The sequence below is a fragment of the Phyllostomus hastatus genome, unplaced genomic scaffold (assembly GCF_019186645.2).
Source record: "Phyllostomus hastatus isolate PE091 unplaced genomic scaffold, TTU_PhHast_1.1 phas_contig_40, whole genome shotgun sequence".
NCBI classification, from domain to species: Eukaryota; Metazoa; Chordata; class Mammalia; order Chiroptera; family Phyllostomidae; genus Phyllostomus; species Phyllostomus hastatus.
This window is the reverse complement of record NW_025333872.1, coordinates 26,765,112-26,782,942: the sequence shown is the minus strand read 5'-3', so window position 1 is coordinate 26,782,942 and position 17,831 is coordinate 26,765,112. Positions and strand designations below refer to the sequence as shown.

At 37.1% G+C, this 17,831-nt stretch overlaps 1 protein-coding gene across 1 annotated transcript in view; it reads right to left on the bottom strand.

The window, feature by feature from the left end:
* COL19A1 (collagen type XIX alpha 1 chain) overlaps positions 1-17,831 on the bottom strand; it is a 330,577-nt gene that overhangs the window by 167,142 nt on the left and 145,604 nt on the right. Inside the window, exons 13-14 of the mRNA XM_045843183.1 lie at positions 7,660-7,713; positions 6,016-6,051 (exon numbers count right to left, since the gene is read on the bottom strand). Of these exons, the coding sequence (XP_045699139.1) occupies positions 6,016-6,051; positions 7,660-7,713 (90 nt within the window). The remainder of the gene's footprint in view (positions 1-6,015; positions 6,052-7,659; positions 7,714-17,831) is intronic.

The following is a 17,831-nucleotide window of genomic DNA, read 5'->3' as shown; positions in this document are numbered from 1 at the left end:
CCTTTTCTTATGGCTGAATATATATATATGATATATACATATATGATGTGATTATAGAGATATATATAAACATAGAAACATATTGTTTTTCCATTCATCTGTCAATGGTCACTTATGTTGTTTCAATGTCCTGACTATCTATTGTGAATAATGCTGGAATGAACAGGGAAATGAGGATTATCTCTTTGAGACACTGACTGCATTTCTTTTAGATATGTCCTCAGAAGTGGGATTGCTAAATCATATGGTAGTTGTATTTTTTACTTTTTGAGTAACTTCTATACTGTTTTTCATGGTGGCTGCACAAATTTATATTTCCATCAACTGTGCACAAGGGTTCCCTTTTACTCCATGTCCTCACCAACATGTTTTCTCTTGCATTTTTGATGATAGGCATTCTAAAAGGTGTGAGGTAATATCTCGTTGTGGTTTTGATTTGCATTTCCCTGATAAGCAGTGATGTTGAGAACCTTTTCATGTAGCTGTTGGCATTTTAGAGGTCATTTTTTGGGAAAAAAATTGTCTATGTAATTATTTATGCTTTTTGGCTATTGAGTTGTATGAGCTCCTTAAATATTTTTGATATAACCACTTATCAGATATGTGGTTTACAAATATTTTTCCATTTCATAATTTGCCTTTTCATTTTGTTGCTTGCTTCTTTCATTGTGCAGAAACTTACCAGTTTAATAGAGTCTACTTAGTTTAGCTTTTGTTGCTTGTGCTCATGGTATCATAGTCAAAAAAATCATTGCCAAGACCAATGTTAAGTAGATTTTCCCTATGTTTTCTTCTGGGAGTTTTCAGTTAGCAGCTCTTACATTTAATCCTTTAATCCATTTGGAGATAATTTCTGTGAATGGTATAAGAGAGGCCAATTCATTCTTTGGCATGCCACTATCCAAAGACATTTACTGAGATACTATCTGTTCTCTTTCTCCAGGGAGTATTCTTGACTCCCTTGTCAAATATTAGTTGGCTGTATATGCATAGGTTTATTTCTGGGCTCCCAATTCTGCTCCAGTGGTCTATGTTATATTTTTATGACAATATCATATTGGTTTGATTAATATAGCTTTGTAATACAGGAATCAGGAAGTATAATGCTTCCAGCTTTGTTTTTTCTCAGAATTGCTTTAGCTATTTAGAGTCTTTTGTGGTTCTACATAAACTTTAAGTTTGTTTTTCTGCAAATCCTCTCTCTCACTGCCCTGTGGTGCATACAGGGGTAAAGGTAGGAGTGTATGCATGAGGCACAGACAGCTTTAGGGATGCCTGTGGACCACATGGGGGAGGATCTGCAGGTGAAACATCCCCAGTAGCTTCTGAGTGACCTTCTAGATGGAATCTGCAAAATGGTTAGTGGGATCCATGTTGTTTGCTGCCCTCTGGGAGTTCTGGCTGCTATTTTCCCAGCTGCTTCCCACAGCTGTTAACTAACATTATTGTGGTAATAATTTTGCAATCTATACATGTGTAAACTCACTACATAGTAAATCTTAAACTTATACAATGTTATATGTCAATTATATCTCAATAAAGCTCAAAAAATGAAATGAAATAGGAAGAAGAATACTTCTTTAAATAAAATTACATGCATATCTCAAAACACAAGCTTAAGTTTTAGAGTCAAACAGGTATCAGAATACTAGGTTGTCACCATCATCTCTGGAGCTCTTGGCAAGGCATGCAGATTTTCTAGTCCTCAATTCCCTCACCTGCAATGTGGTAATAATCACTTTCTATCTTACAAGGTTGTTTAAAGAATGGTTTAGATAACACATAGTAAGCACTCAATAGATGTTTTCCATTTATTATTTTATTATTATTATCATTATTACTTAGGATATAACAAGTTGTGTTGGTTTTAAAAAACAGTTATTAGTTTGATATATAAAAAAGGGTGAAGACCAATTGGTTAGTTTAAATCCGTTTTAAAAATATCACTTCTTCAGAAAATTAATTCTATACTTATTGAAAGAAATTATAAGAGCTTACTATGTTTAAGCAATAGTTAATTTAGAACTAAACTTATTAGTGAAAAGTCTGCAAATACATCAAAGTGATCTGATTTTTAAAATTTTCAACCAGCTGTGTTTGTTGAAAATATGCCTAGCAAGATACTCAGCCTTTTACCTGAATCTCTTGTCTTCTTGTTTCTAGATAGTAAAGTGATTGTCTCCCTTCCTCCCCACCTCCCTCCCTCCCCCTTTCCTCCCTCCCTCCCTCCATCCCTCCCTCCCTCCCTCCCTCCCTTTCTTCCTCTCCCATCTTCCTCCTCCTCCTTCTTCCTTTTAGCTGTTTTTTTTTTTAAGCAGTCACATTGGAGTTCATTCCATATTGAAATGCTATCAAATGGATTCCGTTGTGGAATTTTAAAAGGGATCTTATTTCTTCAAATAATAAGGGAGTTTAGTGCCCACTGCATTTGCAAACTACAGCACCATTTTGGTTGGTTTTCTCAGTAAGAGGTTTCCTGTATTTTTGGAGAGTGAAAGGTTGTAGTGGTCACTGGCAGTAAGAAAACTGCAAGATGACAGGAAAGGAAAAGGTGAAATAAAGATTAAGAGCTTTTGCAGTTGAATTCAATTAATAAAACTATTTCTAGGCCTCTGATCTATTTTATATACCATTTTCTCACCTTTTCTTATTCCTTCTACACTTGACTTCTCTTACTCTTTTATCCATCTTCTCCACTATGACCCAATTATATACAGTCAGTTATAAGAAGTATAAATAAAAAGCAAAGTAACATTTAATTAAAATACATGGATAGTTTTAGATATAGGATTTTTGAAATGAAATGGTGTTACATGATTTTTTTTAATTTAAAATAATAGCCAAAGCATGGTAATTCACAGGGACATGAACATATCAGCGATAAACACAATCCTTCATAAAGATGTTCTGTATCAAATAGATTGCTCTGCATCAGTAAACTCAACATTTCAGAGTGTTTGATTACTACTTCTTTCAATTTCTTATTAAGCAAAATACAAATAAAAGTAAAATAAATATAGTATGTATGTTTTAGAGGTAAAAAAATATTCAACTTTCTTCCCTTCTTTATTCAGGGCAGTACAGGTCTGTAGACTTAGTCTCTAGAACTCTATGCTCTGGACTTGCCAGCCATGTCCTGCTCAGGACCTGACTAATGATGGACTCCCAGTGAGCTGTAAACGTGGAGATGGAAGGTCATCCTCTATAATCAAGTAATCAGGAACCAAATCATAGGTATTAATAGAGAGTCTGCATTTCCTGGAAGTGCTTCTGAAAGTAATTGGGCTGGGATTTTAAAATGTTTGCTCAGACTCTGAAAGAAGAAGCTATGGAGAGGAGTATTTGACACACTTTCAGAGCATTAGTTCTCATACTTGGCTGCACATTGGAAGTGTTTGGGAAAAATTTAAAACGACCAGAGATTCTGACTTTCTAGCATAGGGTTCAGCCTGGGGATTGGAGATTTTGAAACCCTCAAGTGATTCTAATGTGCGGTACAGGTGGAGAAGCACTGATCTGTGGAATGAAGTGGAGAGTCTACAGCACAACTGGGGCTGGATGCTCAGCCCCTGTGACTCAAAGTGTGGCCTGAGGACCACTAGCATCTGCATCCTCGAGCTACAAATGTAGACTCTCAGGCTCCCACCTCAGACTTACAGAATAAAATATGCGTTTGAACAAGGCCCCTGAAGGTTTCTATGCGCACTAAATTTTGAGATGCATTAAGGCACCTGAGCCCACAGGAGTCCTTGAATGGCTAGGTTAAGGGTATAATTAAAGGTACCTTCCTAGCCCTAATCTCCTCCATTTAACCATGTCAGCTTCAATCTTAATTTAGTTTTACTACAATACCTCCCTAATGGAAAGATATTTCTTTATTACCGTACATTAAGTTGAATTTGAGATGAAAGCCAGACTTCTTCAAAAAGCTAAAGGTGTTTTCCAAGTAGGAAAGAAGCTGTTCCATTAGAGTGCCCATAAACAGTGCCTTTCAATCCAGCTGCATATTTGGAAGTACCTGGAGAGCTTTTTAAATATACTGGTTCCACATCATGTCTACTGAAGTATAATTTCTGGGTGTGGAGACACACGTTGGTACGTTTTAAAGCTCTCCATTGGAGTTCAGTGTGCAGCCAGCTTTGAGAACCACTGTGGATGAACTCTAAGTTTATTGACTCCTATATATTGGTGTCTCATTGATTTCAAATATAGTCAGGTCAGTTCTTTTGGCTTCCTTGAAGACTGGTATCAATAACTTCATTAAAATGTATCAATCTGCATTTATAAGGTCAGTTATATATTTAATGTGTGGTAATTTGATTTTAAGTTCATCCCTATTTCACAGTTAACAGCTGATTATCTACATTAATAAAATAATGGACAAGTATATAATCATACCCAAATAACATTAATATTTTACCTTGTGAAATGAAACATTTCATTTCATTGTTGGGTTTGTTTTTTTTTGCCTTGATATAGCTTTAGAGAAGAATAAAAACCAGCTTGTACTGCCTCAGTATCTGTCAGCTGAAAAGTGCAGACATGTATAGGGTGCTACTTGGCAAGAGGACTCAGCTGTCGTGAAAAATCCATAAAACAGATACAATCTGATACAATTTTCCGGCTGCAGGGCCAACATTGTATATCAGGTGAAATGATACACATATTTTGCATTTTCATCTTCAAACACAAGTTGAAAGCAACTAGGAAATCAGATAACTAAATGAAGTGGTTGAGCATGTAACTTAGTTGAAGAAAAACAAGTGTGTGACTTAAGTAAAATGAGCAGGTTTAACCCCAAACCATTGCCAAATAATTTTAAAAATAAACTCCACATAGTATAAAAATTAAATAGCATGCAGTTAAAACCTCCTCTAAATAATGAGTTTTTGTTTTCATCTTGAAAACAAATCTTCAAGCACAGAATTCCATTGCAATTGAATTTGGTTATTCCTAAGTAAGTCATCTGTTCGGTTCTTTATAATTTCCATTTATCAATAAATCTATGTCCTTTAATTAAGCATGGTAAAGATGAGTTGTGTAAGACATTACTGAGGTATTGCTCAGAAGGACATATTTTAAACATGAAGATACATGTAAACATTGTCCAAGCCATGCAGTCTTTGAGATTCTGGTGCTGCACTGTTGGGAAAGGCCCTGTCCAGTGTTAGAAGACTTCTTTAAAGACCTTCTAGAATCAGGACAGGTCTCTGAAAACTGATGATTTCAATGTATAATTTATGTCATTAGGTAATACCAACATTAAATCTCAGAGACCTCAGGCTACAAATGACCTTATTTTAAAAACTTACTTCTTTTTTATTAGGCTAGAGTCATTCTTAAACCAAATCTTTAAGTTAAATGAGAATCCTTAATGGCCTATGAACAAAATCTATAACAGTAAATTGTATCTAAACATAAAAGCATTACACATTTATGATTAAATGCTTAATAAATGATGAACTATTTAAATAAGAATAATCCCATTATGTGCTCATTATACGTTTTTCTCATAAATCTGTTATTAAAAAGCACCATTTTATCATTTGCAAAGCTTAGGAGCAAATCATCTGGAAGAAAACAATAGCCTTGGACAGGCTTGGAGGAATGTAACCATCCATTTAAATAGGTAGCTGTCTTTAGCACTTGATGATTATGGGGTTTTTTTGTTCTTTTACAGTTTTTAGATTAAAGAGGACTGTCTCTGCTTCCATTAACTTTAACTTTAAATGTTAAGTATATATAATCAAACAAGGGTCAAAATTATGTATCATATGGAAGGTAGAGAAAATTCCTCAGGACAGGTACTGCTTCCAGACTTCTCTGGTAACTACCTATGTATCCTCAGGTTATGCCTTACCTTCAATATTTGCAGGTTTGGCTAGATCCACCCTGAGGTCATTATCAAGCCTCAAAACACCCCATAGCTTAAGTTCTGGTTTAGTTCTGACACAGTGTAAACAGTAAATAGGATAACATATCTCAATCTGGAATTTTGGTCTCGAGAACACTTACGGTTAAGGCTGGGGCTCCTGGAGGTCCTGCATCTCCCTAAAACATATCAGAGAAAAGTTGCAATTACCAATAGTCTCTCTTTACACATGATATTTATAACTTTTCTGAATGGACAGAAGAAGTATCTAGATATATCCTGAAGAACAGAAGGTTATCTTGATAAAATTCTCTGCACAATGAAAAGTATATCATGTGCTTTTAGCTCTCATGATATAAATATCACCTTGTGCACCCCCATGCTTTTTTGTAGAGTTTGCTTTGAAAAGCTAAAATAATCTAATTTCTATTCTTTTGTCTACTGATCCAAAATTAGAAAGACTATCTCTTTGAATACGATTACTTGCCAATGGAGCAGCTGGGAAGTGTCACAGCGACAAATAATTTTTCTGACAAAGTTAGTATGAGGATCAGCAGAAATAGTAAGTGGATGTCCCCACTTCATGCTTCCCAGCTGCAAGAAGTGGTCTCGTTGCCTCTTCGAATGCTCTGCTGAATTTGCATTGCACTTGCCATCAATGGAAAGAGGATTTGCCTAAATTTTGTATTTTTAAATACTAAAATTTCTTTGCTGATGTATGTGAATACAAATTACCAGATGGATGTTTTGATAAACTATTCAAAATCTTTAGAGCATAGTTCATCTAAAATCTTACTATTTTCTGATTTATAAATATATTACCTATATGCCTTATTGCACCAGCACCCCCATGTAATTCAGAAGAATTTAGTCATTAAAACCAAGCATCACTGCTAGGATCCTTGTTGAAGTGGGCACTGTGGTGACCATATGCTCTGTGACATGGGGCACTGGGACCTTGTATGCTCATGTTGAGAGTATCTCCATTCCTTTCTCTTTTCTCCTCTAATGTAGTCACTTGAAAAGTTAAGACTTAGCATTATGTAATCACTATTTGGAGAAACACTGAAAAGAAGTAGCCAATCATTGTTAAGAAACACTGATGTAACTTAAATCACTTAAATCACTCACCAACGACAGATTTACAAGATCAGCTTTAATACAGGGGTAAATATTGAAGATAGACATGCATTTCTAAATGCGCTAGTTGTGGAGAACAAAACATAGTGCAGAACACCCACACATGTAATTCTCATCAGATTGAGATCACCCAATGACCTTGAGCCAAACGACTCTTGCTTTACTATTTCTTAATTCTCTTTTCAAGGTGAATTGCCAATATGCCATTATAAAATGTCATACAAGAAAAGGTGGCAGGAAATGGAGCATTTAGACTAAGACTGAGACACAAAATTAGTCTCCTTTTCCCCAAAGGCCACCTGCTTCACCATTAAAGTAGCAGCTGAGTGCTACTGGCAAACTGCCCTGACACAGGACACAGTTGCTAATTTGGTGATGGAATACCTAATGCTGTTAAGCAAGGGATAGAAAAGGGAAATCTTATAAACACAAACTAATGTTGACTAGCAATTGTGCATTTAGTCTCTTCAAACTAATTAAATGAACCAAAAAGGCTTTTCTTGTTCAGATGCTTTTAACATAACAGCCTTTGGTTAATTTTAACAAAATTAACTTTTGGCAGTTAACAGTACCAGTGAAAAGTTGCTGCACAGGTTCTTAGGGTGTTCTTAAGGAAAGATTGGCATGTTTCTTGGTGAATAGGATACCTTTTCTCCTTTTGGGCCAGGTGGACCACGGGGACCCAAGTCACCTTTCAAACCCTGCACAAAAAATAAAACCAATGTGATTTCTATACACAGTGCACAGAGCGCTTTAATTTCTAACAAGTCATTAGTCACAAAATAAATCATAATTTACTGAACTCTGAAATCTCATTCTTCAGTGTGTAGCACAGAGAAAAATAGAGACAACTGGCAGTAAAATGACAAGCAACATCTGCGCTGTGGTGGGTACAGATACATTAAATCAGTGTGAGTCCTCAATACTGCATATTTGTGCAACTTTGCTTCCTGCTAAAATTACATTAATTCACCATCTGGGAGAACATCATCTAGGCCTATATGAGCTTTTAAGTATCCACTTTGGATTAAATTTGTGGATGTTGAAAATACCTCTGATTTAGCATTGATTTGGCTTTTCTAAAGCTTGCCCCCAAAAATCCAAGATTTAAATCAAAAACATTTTTCTGTCTCTATCAAGAAATCTAACTGTGGGAGGGAATGAAATAAAAGGTGTATTCTTTTGCTATCACAAAGTTGGAGCTAAAATGTAATTTCTTATCTGTTTTAAAGTATGTTCTAGTTCTCTAATTCCTATCTCTTTTTTTAAAACTAGATCTATAGAGCTATCAAGTGAAATATATGACATAGCATATCAGATGAATATATTCATGTGTCTTCTAGACTTTTGGGTGTTTTAGTGGGTATCTGGTGGATCTGACTCAGAACTGAAAGGTTTCAGAATACAAAAACAGCCCTGGCTACAATGGCTCAGTGGACTGAGTGCCAGCCTGTGAACCTGAAGGTCACTTGTTTGATTCCCACTCAGGACATATGCCTGGGTTGTGGGCTGGGTCCCCAAATGGGAGTGTGTCAGAGGCATACGATTGATATATCTCTGACACATCGATGCTTCTCTTCCTCTCTTTCTCCCTCCCTTCCCCACTCTCTAAAAATAAATAACTAAATTAACTAATTAAAACAAAATAAGAAGAATACCACAACAGATTTCACTGGAGGAGATCAGTTCCACAGCCAAATGTGCTTACAATGTAAATAGAAAGAGTTAGACCGACACATCCTGACCCTTTGGTAAATAGGTAAAAGTATCTTTCCTTGTAACACATTGCATGAGGGAAGAACAATAATGAAAAAAGAAGTATTCTGAAGCCACAGAATGCACAGTAAAGCCTCACTGCTCCTACCTGAAGGGCCCAACTACCACTGCTCTGACATTTTATAGTAAATAAACAATGCCAAATGCCTTCGTGCATAGCCAACTCAATATAAAAGCCAATGACAAATTTAAAGGGACAAAGAAAACTGAATACTTAAAATCTTGTTGCACAGAATATGTGAAAATTGTAATCTTACACTTTAATAAAAAGCATTAATGCATGAAAACAGCATCTAAGTGGCAAAAATTTTTGTAGTTGCATAAACAACTTTGTGGATGAAATGCATAGTTCTGTCATTACCTTGGAGTATTTATAGAATACGGATGAGTGAAAAATGAAATCATATTTGAGATGTGATATTCTCTCCTTATTTGAATTATGCATTCCATCCCAAATCAAGTAGCATATACTGTATTTATACAAGCCTCTGGAGTAAAACTTGGCACCTATGTATTCTGAACACTTGAAGAAACAAAACTGCCAGGTCTGTGAATAGACTTTATTCTTAATTCACTCATTCATTCATCCATTTAGTTGATAAACATTTATTGTATCCAGTGTGTCGTCGCTTCCTAGCCTTCAGACTTCTGCTGTCCAGTACAGGAGACGTGTAGCTTTGAAGTCCTTGAAATGTGACTAATCTGAATTGAGATGTGCTGTGAGTATGAAATGCTATCGGTTTTTTGATATTTGGTACAAATAAAAGAATGTAAATTACTCATTAATATTTTTTCTGTTGATTATATATTGAAATGGTAACATTTTGGATATAGGATTAAATAAAATATGCTATTAAAACATATTAATGCTGCTTCTTACTTCTAATGTGACCACTAGAAATGTTATATATTTACATGTGTCTTGAATTTGTACTATCATATTTAAAAATAATATTATATAGGTTCTGGTCAAGACGGAGGTGTAGGTAGAAACCCTTCACTTCCTTGCACAACCAAAAGGAGGATAACAACCAATCTAAAATCAATAAACAACCAGAAGTGCCAGAAAATCAAACTGTATGGAACTATGACAACCAAGGAATTAAAGAAACAGTCAACCAGACCAACCAGGCCAGTATGACAGGTAGATGGAGAGAACCTGTGGCAAGGTGGCAGACTGGACCATGAGGGTGGGATTGGCTGAACAGGAAACTGAGACTCAGCTGACTGTGGACTACAGCAGTTGCTGGTGAGAGAAATTCCCAGTCTCACATGAGAGTTCATTGGAAAGTGGGGCTAGAGCTGAGCAGGTAAGCTATGTTGTTCCCTCTTTTCAGGTTCCCCCCACTGCCCCACAGGCAGCACTGCAGTGCAGCAAGGAGGGTTGCCCTGCTCTGGTGAACACCTAAGCCCCCACTGCATTACAACTTAACAGGTGTGTTGAGACAAAGAAATAGGGCTCGAATGAAAGAACAGAGTAAAACTCCAGAAAGAGAGCTAAGCGATGAGGAGATAGCCAACCTATCTGGAGAGTTTAAAGTCCTGGTAATCAAAATGCTCACAGAACTGATGGAGCTTGGTCAAAAAATGAAAGAACAAATGAAAGATACCCAAAGTGAAATAAAGCAAAATATTCAGGGAACCAACAGTGACAGGAAAGAAACCAGGACTCAAATCAATGATTTGGAACAAAAAGAAGAAATAAACATTCAACTGGAACAGAATGAAGAAACAAGAATTCAAAAAAATGAAGAGAAGCCTAGGAACCTCTGGGACAACTTTAAATGTTCCAATATCCAAATTATAGGGGTGCCAGAAGGAGAAGAACAACAGCAAGAAATTGAAAACTTATTTGAACTAATAATGAAGGAAGACTTCTCTAGTCTGGTGAAGGAAATAGACTTCCAGGAAGTCCAGGAAGCCCAGAGAGTCTAAAGAAGTTGGACCCAAAGAGGAATACACCAAGGCACATCATCATTAAGTTACCCAAGATTAAAGATAAAGGGAGAATCCTAAAAGCAGCAAAAGGAAAGGAGAAAGTTACCTACAAAGGAGTGCCCATAAGACTATCAGCTGATTTCTCAGAAGAAATCTTACAGGCAAAAAGAGCCTGGAAAGAAGTATTTGAAGTCATGACAGGCAAGGACCTACATCCAGGATTACTCTATGCAGCAAAGCTATCATTTAGAATGGAAGGGCAGGAAAAGTGCTTCCCAGATAAGGCCAAGTTAAAGGAGTTCATTATCACCAAGCCCTTATTATATGAAATGTTAAAGGCACTTTTCTAAGAAATTGAAGAAGATAAAAAACTATGAACAGTAAAATAACAACAAACTCACAACTATCAACAAATGAGCCTAAAGAAAAAAAAAGAAAAACAATGAAAACAAAAACTAAGCAAACAACTAGAACAGGAACAGAATCAGGGAAATGGACATCGCATGGAGGGTTTTCAGTGGGGAGTGGGAGGGGAGGAATAAGGGGAAATAGGTACAGGGAAGAAGAAGCATAATTGGTAGGCATAAAGTAGATGGGGAGAGGTCAAAATGGTATAGGAAACAGAGAATTCAAGGAACTTATATGTACAACCCATGGACATGAACTAAGGGTGGGGGAATGCTGGAGGGTTGGGGGATGCAGGGTGGAGGGGGAATAAAGGGGAAAAATTGGGAAAACTGTAATAGCATAATTAATAAAATATACTTAAAAAAAACTTTAAAAAAATACTTAAAAAAAGAACAGCAAGGGGAGAGTTGAGCACTGTAGTCTATTCCACTGCCAGGCTTGGGGAGGAGAAGAATGGACCTCGGTTAACAGAATAGTAGTGCTGGTTACTAAAGAAATAAAGAACAAAATGTATGTCAGGAATCTTCTGCATGGAATCTGGTTGGGGTTTGAAAGGGATGTTTAACCATCAAAAGTTCTATATGATTGTCAGAACCCTCACCCTGCCCCCACTTACTTAATCTTACAGGGTATATAAAACATGGTAAAATTCTTAAAAAATAATAATATTATATAGGTAATACTATCTAATACACAACATACTGTATTACTATTAGAAAGTATCATATAGGGTTACAAAATAGAACAAGAAGTTCACAAAGACTCTCCCCTTGACCAAACTTCAGTCAGGTTCCTCTGAGCTCTGTTCTTGACCAGGCCTCAACCTTGGTCCCCATCCTGTCCCCAACCCTTGATATCTGAATAGGCTCCTCATCGCCCAGCTTTGATGTCCTTGGTGTGCCTTTAATAAGAAACCTGGTAAGTCAGTTTAGCAAGAATTCTCCTACCCTTGATGTCTGTTCTTAGTAATTTTCCATTTACTGACCTATCACTCTGTGGGTTGGCTATAAATCCCACTTGTTCTGGTTGACTTCAATCTCTCTTCCATATTGCAATAACCCTACTGCAACAGTTGTGAATAAAATGTGTTCCTTACCATTTTAATAATTTTTTCCTTAACAAAATCAAGATCCCTGCCCTTATGGAACTTAGTTTTAAGAGAAGGGTGACTGACAACAACCAGGTTAACAGGATGAATGTGATAAATGTGGAGAAAGAGGGAACTTCTACTTCATTTGGGGTGGTCAGAAACAGACTGCATGGAGGCGACATTTTTCTGTTTCAGAACACCCAGCCATACAGTGATCCTGGGGAAAGCATTGTGCATAGAGAGAACAGCTAGCACAAAAGCTCCCTAGTTGAAAGGAGTGTCATGAGCAAGCAGGTAAGGAGCAGGAGATAAAGTCAAGGTTAGCCAGGGGTCATGGCACATAAAGCATTGCAGGCCATTGTAAGAAAGATGGTTTTGTTCTAAGTACAATGGGAAGCCACTTATAGTTTTAAGCAAGGAAATGACCTGATTTGACTGTGTTTCAAAAATAAATCACTTTGGCTACAATATGAAAAAAGATTAAAGGCAGCAAGAGTGGAAGCAGAAAAGGGGCTATCACAGTTTTCCAGGCAAGAGAGCAGGATGGCTGAGACAGGGTGGGGGTGGTAGAGATGGAGAGAAGTGGTCAGAATTGGCAGGTACTGGGAGGCAGGACTTGCAGATACACTGGAAGTGGGGACAGGGAAAAGGAGGCATCAAGGCTGATTTGCACTTGGCTTACATAACTAGCCCCAGGAGGTTGTGCAATTTACTGAGCTGAGAAATTCATTAAAAAGAGGTTTTCTCTCTTCTTACTGGTGTTCCACTATCCACAAAGAAAGAGATGACTGAGCAAGACACCAAATATCCATTTACTCAACAAATATTATCAAAAATCTGTAAACATGCAAGACTAAACCCTATAAACATATGAATATGAAAACATCATGTTTAAAAATAGAAGGAAACAAACTAACCTGACTTACAGATTAACCTTGTCTAACCCACTAATCCTATCTACAGCTTCTGGGAAGGAACTTACTGACCATTGATTCAGTGAACTATCCCTAGTTCAACCAACTATGGTCAGGAAGGGGGACAGGGGGAATAAAGTAAACAATTAATTACAAGTTGATGTGAACGCTGGGTGCCATTATAGAAGTATACAGCAGGTGTGGGGGGAGGAGTTCCAAGAGATGCCTGAGTGTACAGGAGGGGCAGTTGAGAAGAGCTAGGAAAGGAGTTGCATTTTATGCATGATCTTGAGTAAATTATTTAAGCTTCCCTATAACATACATATAAATAACAGTTGTCTTGAATGGTTGTTCTGAGAATCATATGTTGTTAAGACAGCTAGCACATGGCAGGTACTTAATAAATGCTGCTTTTACTTTTCAAGTCCAAGTTGAATGGATGATTAGTTGTTTTTTCTGTTCAGTTTTGTACTGACTTTGATGGGTATGTAACCACTGTGCTTTGACTCAGAAGGATAAAATGCAATTGAGAAGTATTGCACTGGTCAAGCTCTTACTTTTGCAGCCAGTGAAGTGTGCCCATGTAAATCATGCCTCCTGTGACAAGGCATGATGTTTTTAAGGCCATGGCATCATAATAGGCTCTGGGAAACAGATCAGTAATGCTTTTCTCAGGTGCAGCTTTTCTCCTTACGTCACACTGGTGCTACTATCAATGGTTATTGAGTACCAGGAAGAAAAAGACACAGCACTCACCATGAAGCATAAGGAATCAAATGGAACAGACTCAGAGTTCAATACTGAATAAGAGTGGCATCTATTTTCAAGATTCTCAATAAAATTTATGTATATAAAGAGTCTCAAAAGCACACTAGTTGTTTCTGTATGTTATGCAGAGTCAGCACCTCATCCAAAGGCAAGAGGAAAGCTTAAGGACAGCATTATAACCACATTTATAAAAGTGGGTAGGCTATGAAATTAATTTTTATTGGAACACCTACTCATGAGGTGTAGCGTCTTTAAAAATCTAAGATGATATAAAATAATGTTATTTGTTGAAAAATTTAACCCATCCATTAATTCTTTACCCATCTTCCACTGACTGCACCTTATTCCCTAGCAATGGTATGAACTGTTCCAGCTGACACAGTAGCTTCGTGGTTTCAACATTTTTGTATTCAGTATTACAGATTGCACTGGCATAAGGAGATTAACATTATTATTTTAGGAACATCAGATGCTGTAATTCTGAGAGATGTTTGTAAAGATGCAGAGGAAGAGACTAAACTCAATGATTGAAATCTACTTTTCTAAGATTATATAACCTCACAAAAACAAATAAATGAAAAGCTATTTCTATTAGAGATGTGTTTTATTTAACACAATTTCTTAAAATAGCAAAAGTTTATGTAGCTCTTACAGTATGAGAGGCACTGTTCCACATGCCTCATATATGATATGTCCTGTAATAAAAGCCTGAGTTATGTGCTATTAATATCAAAATTCCACTGTGCAAATGAAGAAACTGAGTCACCGAAAACATAAGTAATGTATCAAGTAGTATGACAGCTTGGCAGTGGCCCAGCTGGGGCCCTGAGCCCAGGTAGTTTGGCTTCAAAGGTCACATCTCACGCGACCTTTGTAAGACTCCCTCTCATGTCTGTTCTAAGACACCATTGTTGAATGTATCCCACAGTAGGTCACAATCAAAATATTTAATTATAAACTAGAATGTCTGTAAAGTTGTATGTAGTATTTTGAAGACTAAATTCTAGCAACTCAAAATTTTGACCGTTTCAGTATGTTTGGCATGCATTATTTAAACTATATATTTAGTATGCATTATTTAAACTGTATGTGTTTAGCCCAATTTTACCCTGATACTCCAATACCCTGGAGGTCAATACACAATTACACACACACACAGAAGGATGAACTTAGAAAGATATCAGAGCGCTTTTTTAATCCTAATGACTAAGATCTGCTACTGGCATTTAGTTGGTGAGCCTCAAGGATGCTAAATATTCTGCTCTTGTAACACAGGCCGCATGGCAGAGAAATGTCCCACCCAAAGCACCAACAGTGTCCCATTGAGAAGGACTGAAGCACTGCATCCTCCCTTTTATATATGGTTTACACTTTCTGAAGTGAGCTTGCACATTTTAGCATAGAAGAAATCATTCAAAGATACACTCACATTAAGATACATGTAATATGAAATAATAAAAACTATAAAAAGGCTTTTTGTACATTTAGTAGGAATATTAAATTCTTCCAATTTTCTCTGACTTGGAAAGCAGGGGGAGTGAGCTGTCCCATTGAGCTGATCCACTATGCAGTTAACAAAATATTTCGGAAGTTACAATATCCATCATGGCTTGACTTCAATTCAAACTTCAACAGGTATTACAGCCCCCTTCATTCACTGAGAATGTAGACCTGCACTTATTGAAATGTACAGTAAACTGTCATAAATGCTGAATGATTTTAGTTTGTAGTCAGTTTATTTTAACACTGAAAAATAGACAATAACAAGTGTGACATGATTTAGTGGGAAAGTAAAGGGACTTTTCAGTTAAACATGTAGGGTTAAATGTCAATTTTTCCATTCCCCAAAAGAAAGTTGCATAATTCCCAAGCTTTATTTTGAGTCTGAATAGGCTAGTTAGGCCATAAAGCTGAGGTCAGCTTCAAATTTCAAATACCTCATGAAAACAAATGAGGGACTACAGCACAAGAAACCACAACCACCAATGATATAATAACAGAACGCTTGGTTTTCACTCTCAGTGACAGATAGTAAAGGGGAAAGAGGAGAGCTTCCATTACTTTTCTTACTTTTCCTTAGTCATAACTCCTAAATATCTTTGGCAAATTAAGGAAAGAAAAACAATGTCTACATATTAATTAAGTAACCCAGTGAGATAAGTTAGTTATGTGCCTTATTATGCTTTATGATGTACCTAATGAGCTACATTAAATAATGATGACGCCAAAGAAATAACACCCTGGGACTGGGGGCATGGGAAGGACATTCCCAAGACCCTCCTCAAAGAGGAAAGGCCCCAGTGCTCACCAGGGTGTGGGCTCTCTCTGCAAGCTGGTCTCTTCAGATTTGGGACCATGCAATAGCTGCCAGAGCGTCTGGGCAGGTAACGGGCGCTGAAATACATTTGTGTATCAATGGATGGTTCTAAAACTCCAGGTCACCTTACTTTCAGATATCTCGAAATTATTTCCAAACCTCTAAGTTAATGTGACTATATTCCAGGTTCCAACCCCTCAAGTCTCCTTCCAGTTTTATTCTAGTCTTTGTGAAAATCTTTTCTCTACTTCAATTCTAACATTATCTTAATAAACTTCTAAAAAACATTCGTTTTGCTCCTCTGTCTCAGAGAACCCACATACAGGTAGCTTGGTTATCTTTTGCAACAATATAGTTAATTTTTTTCAACACTCCTATATTTCCTACATGATAATATCCTTTCCGTAATGAATGGTCAAACCCTTGGGCTACATTTGAGTTTTCTCTTCAATCAAGTACCAAATTGTACATATGAGTATTTTACCTATGCTATATCACCATTTGTGCCTTCCCTTCTCTCTCTATTATCCTAATTCAGGCTTTAATTACTTATATTTTAGACTATTGTAATAATCTCTCAGTTTTTTAAAATGAAACAAGCAAACAATTATTGAGAACTTACTCATTCTAAACATTTACTAAATACTAGAGATTTCAAGAAAAGTTCTTTGCTTTCATGAAGAATATGATAGAAACAAAATACACAGGCAAAGGCCCCGATTCTCTGGTTTACAGACACCCTGTAAAACAGATCTTCATTGAACACAGCTCGGACCACATCTCCCTCTGCTCCGAGGAGGAAGGACAAACATCCCCACATGCAGTGCCTTCCATACATGGGCTCCAGCTGTACTTCTGTTTTATTTTCCTCACAGTGACTCACATGCAGCAGGAACTCCAGAAACTTGAGTGAATCCTTTCAATTTTATCATGCTTTTCAAATTTGTAGTCTTAATAATCTCTTTGCAGAAAAGCACAGTTATACATACTTTAGAATCTATTCATAGTTTGTCACTTCACAAACTCTGAGAAGTGATTTTTCTCAGCTGGTGACAGAACTGGAACACAAACTGGGCTCTGGCTTTCCACTCCAGACCTTGTACCACTGTACCAGGTGCCCCCCGTGACAGGGGTGGGGAGGTGGATCACAGGTTCCATTTATGGAACCTGTGGTATGGGACCACAGCTGTGGTGTTTCGTATCCTGATGTATGGTAAGGAGGTAGAGAAGATGCAGAGGCTCCTGTCCTATAAGCCATTAGTGCTAGTCCTCATTCTCTGGTATATAAAAATGACTTTAAAGGGGAGAGGAAAAGGAAAGAGGTTCCCATTTCCCTTCCTTTCTTCCTTTGCTGTTCATCACTCTGATCCTACCTATAAAGACCCCTCAGTAGACAGAGAGTTGGGGTGGGATGAAAAGTGAACCCTGGGTAAGAACACAGGCCACAGGAGAAGGAAGAGAGAAGACAGACAAAGGAAGACTAGAAAAAATGCAAGCCAGAAGCAACAAGGGAGAAAGGCCTGTTAAGGGTAGCAAGCATAAAATCCAGTTGACACTTGAACAACATGAGTTTGGACTGCATGGGTCCATTCAGGCACAGATTGCTTT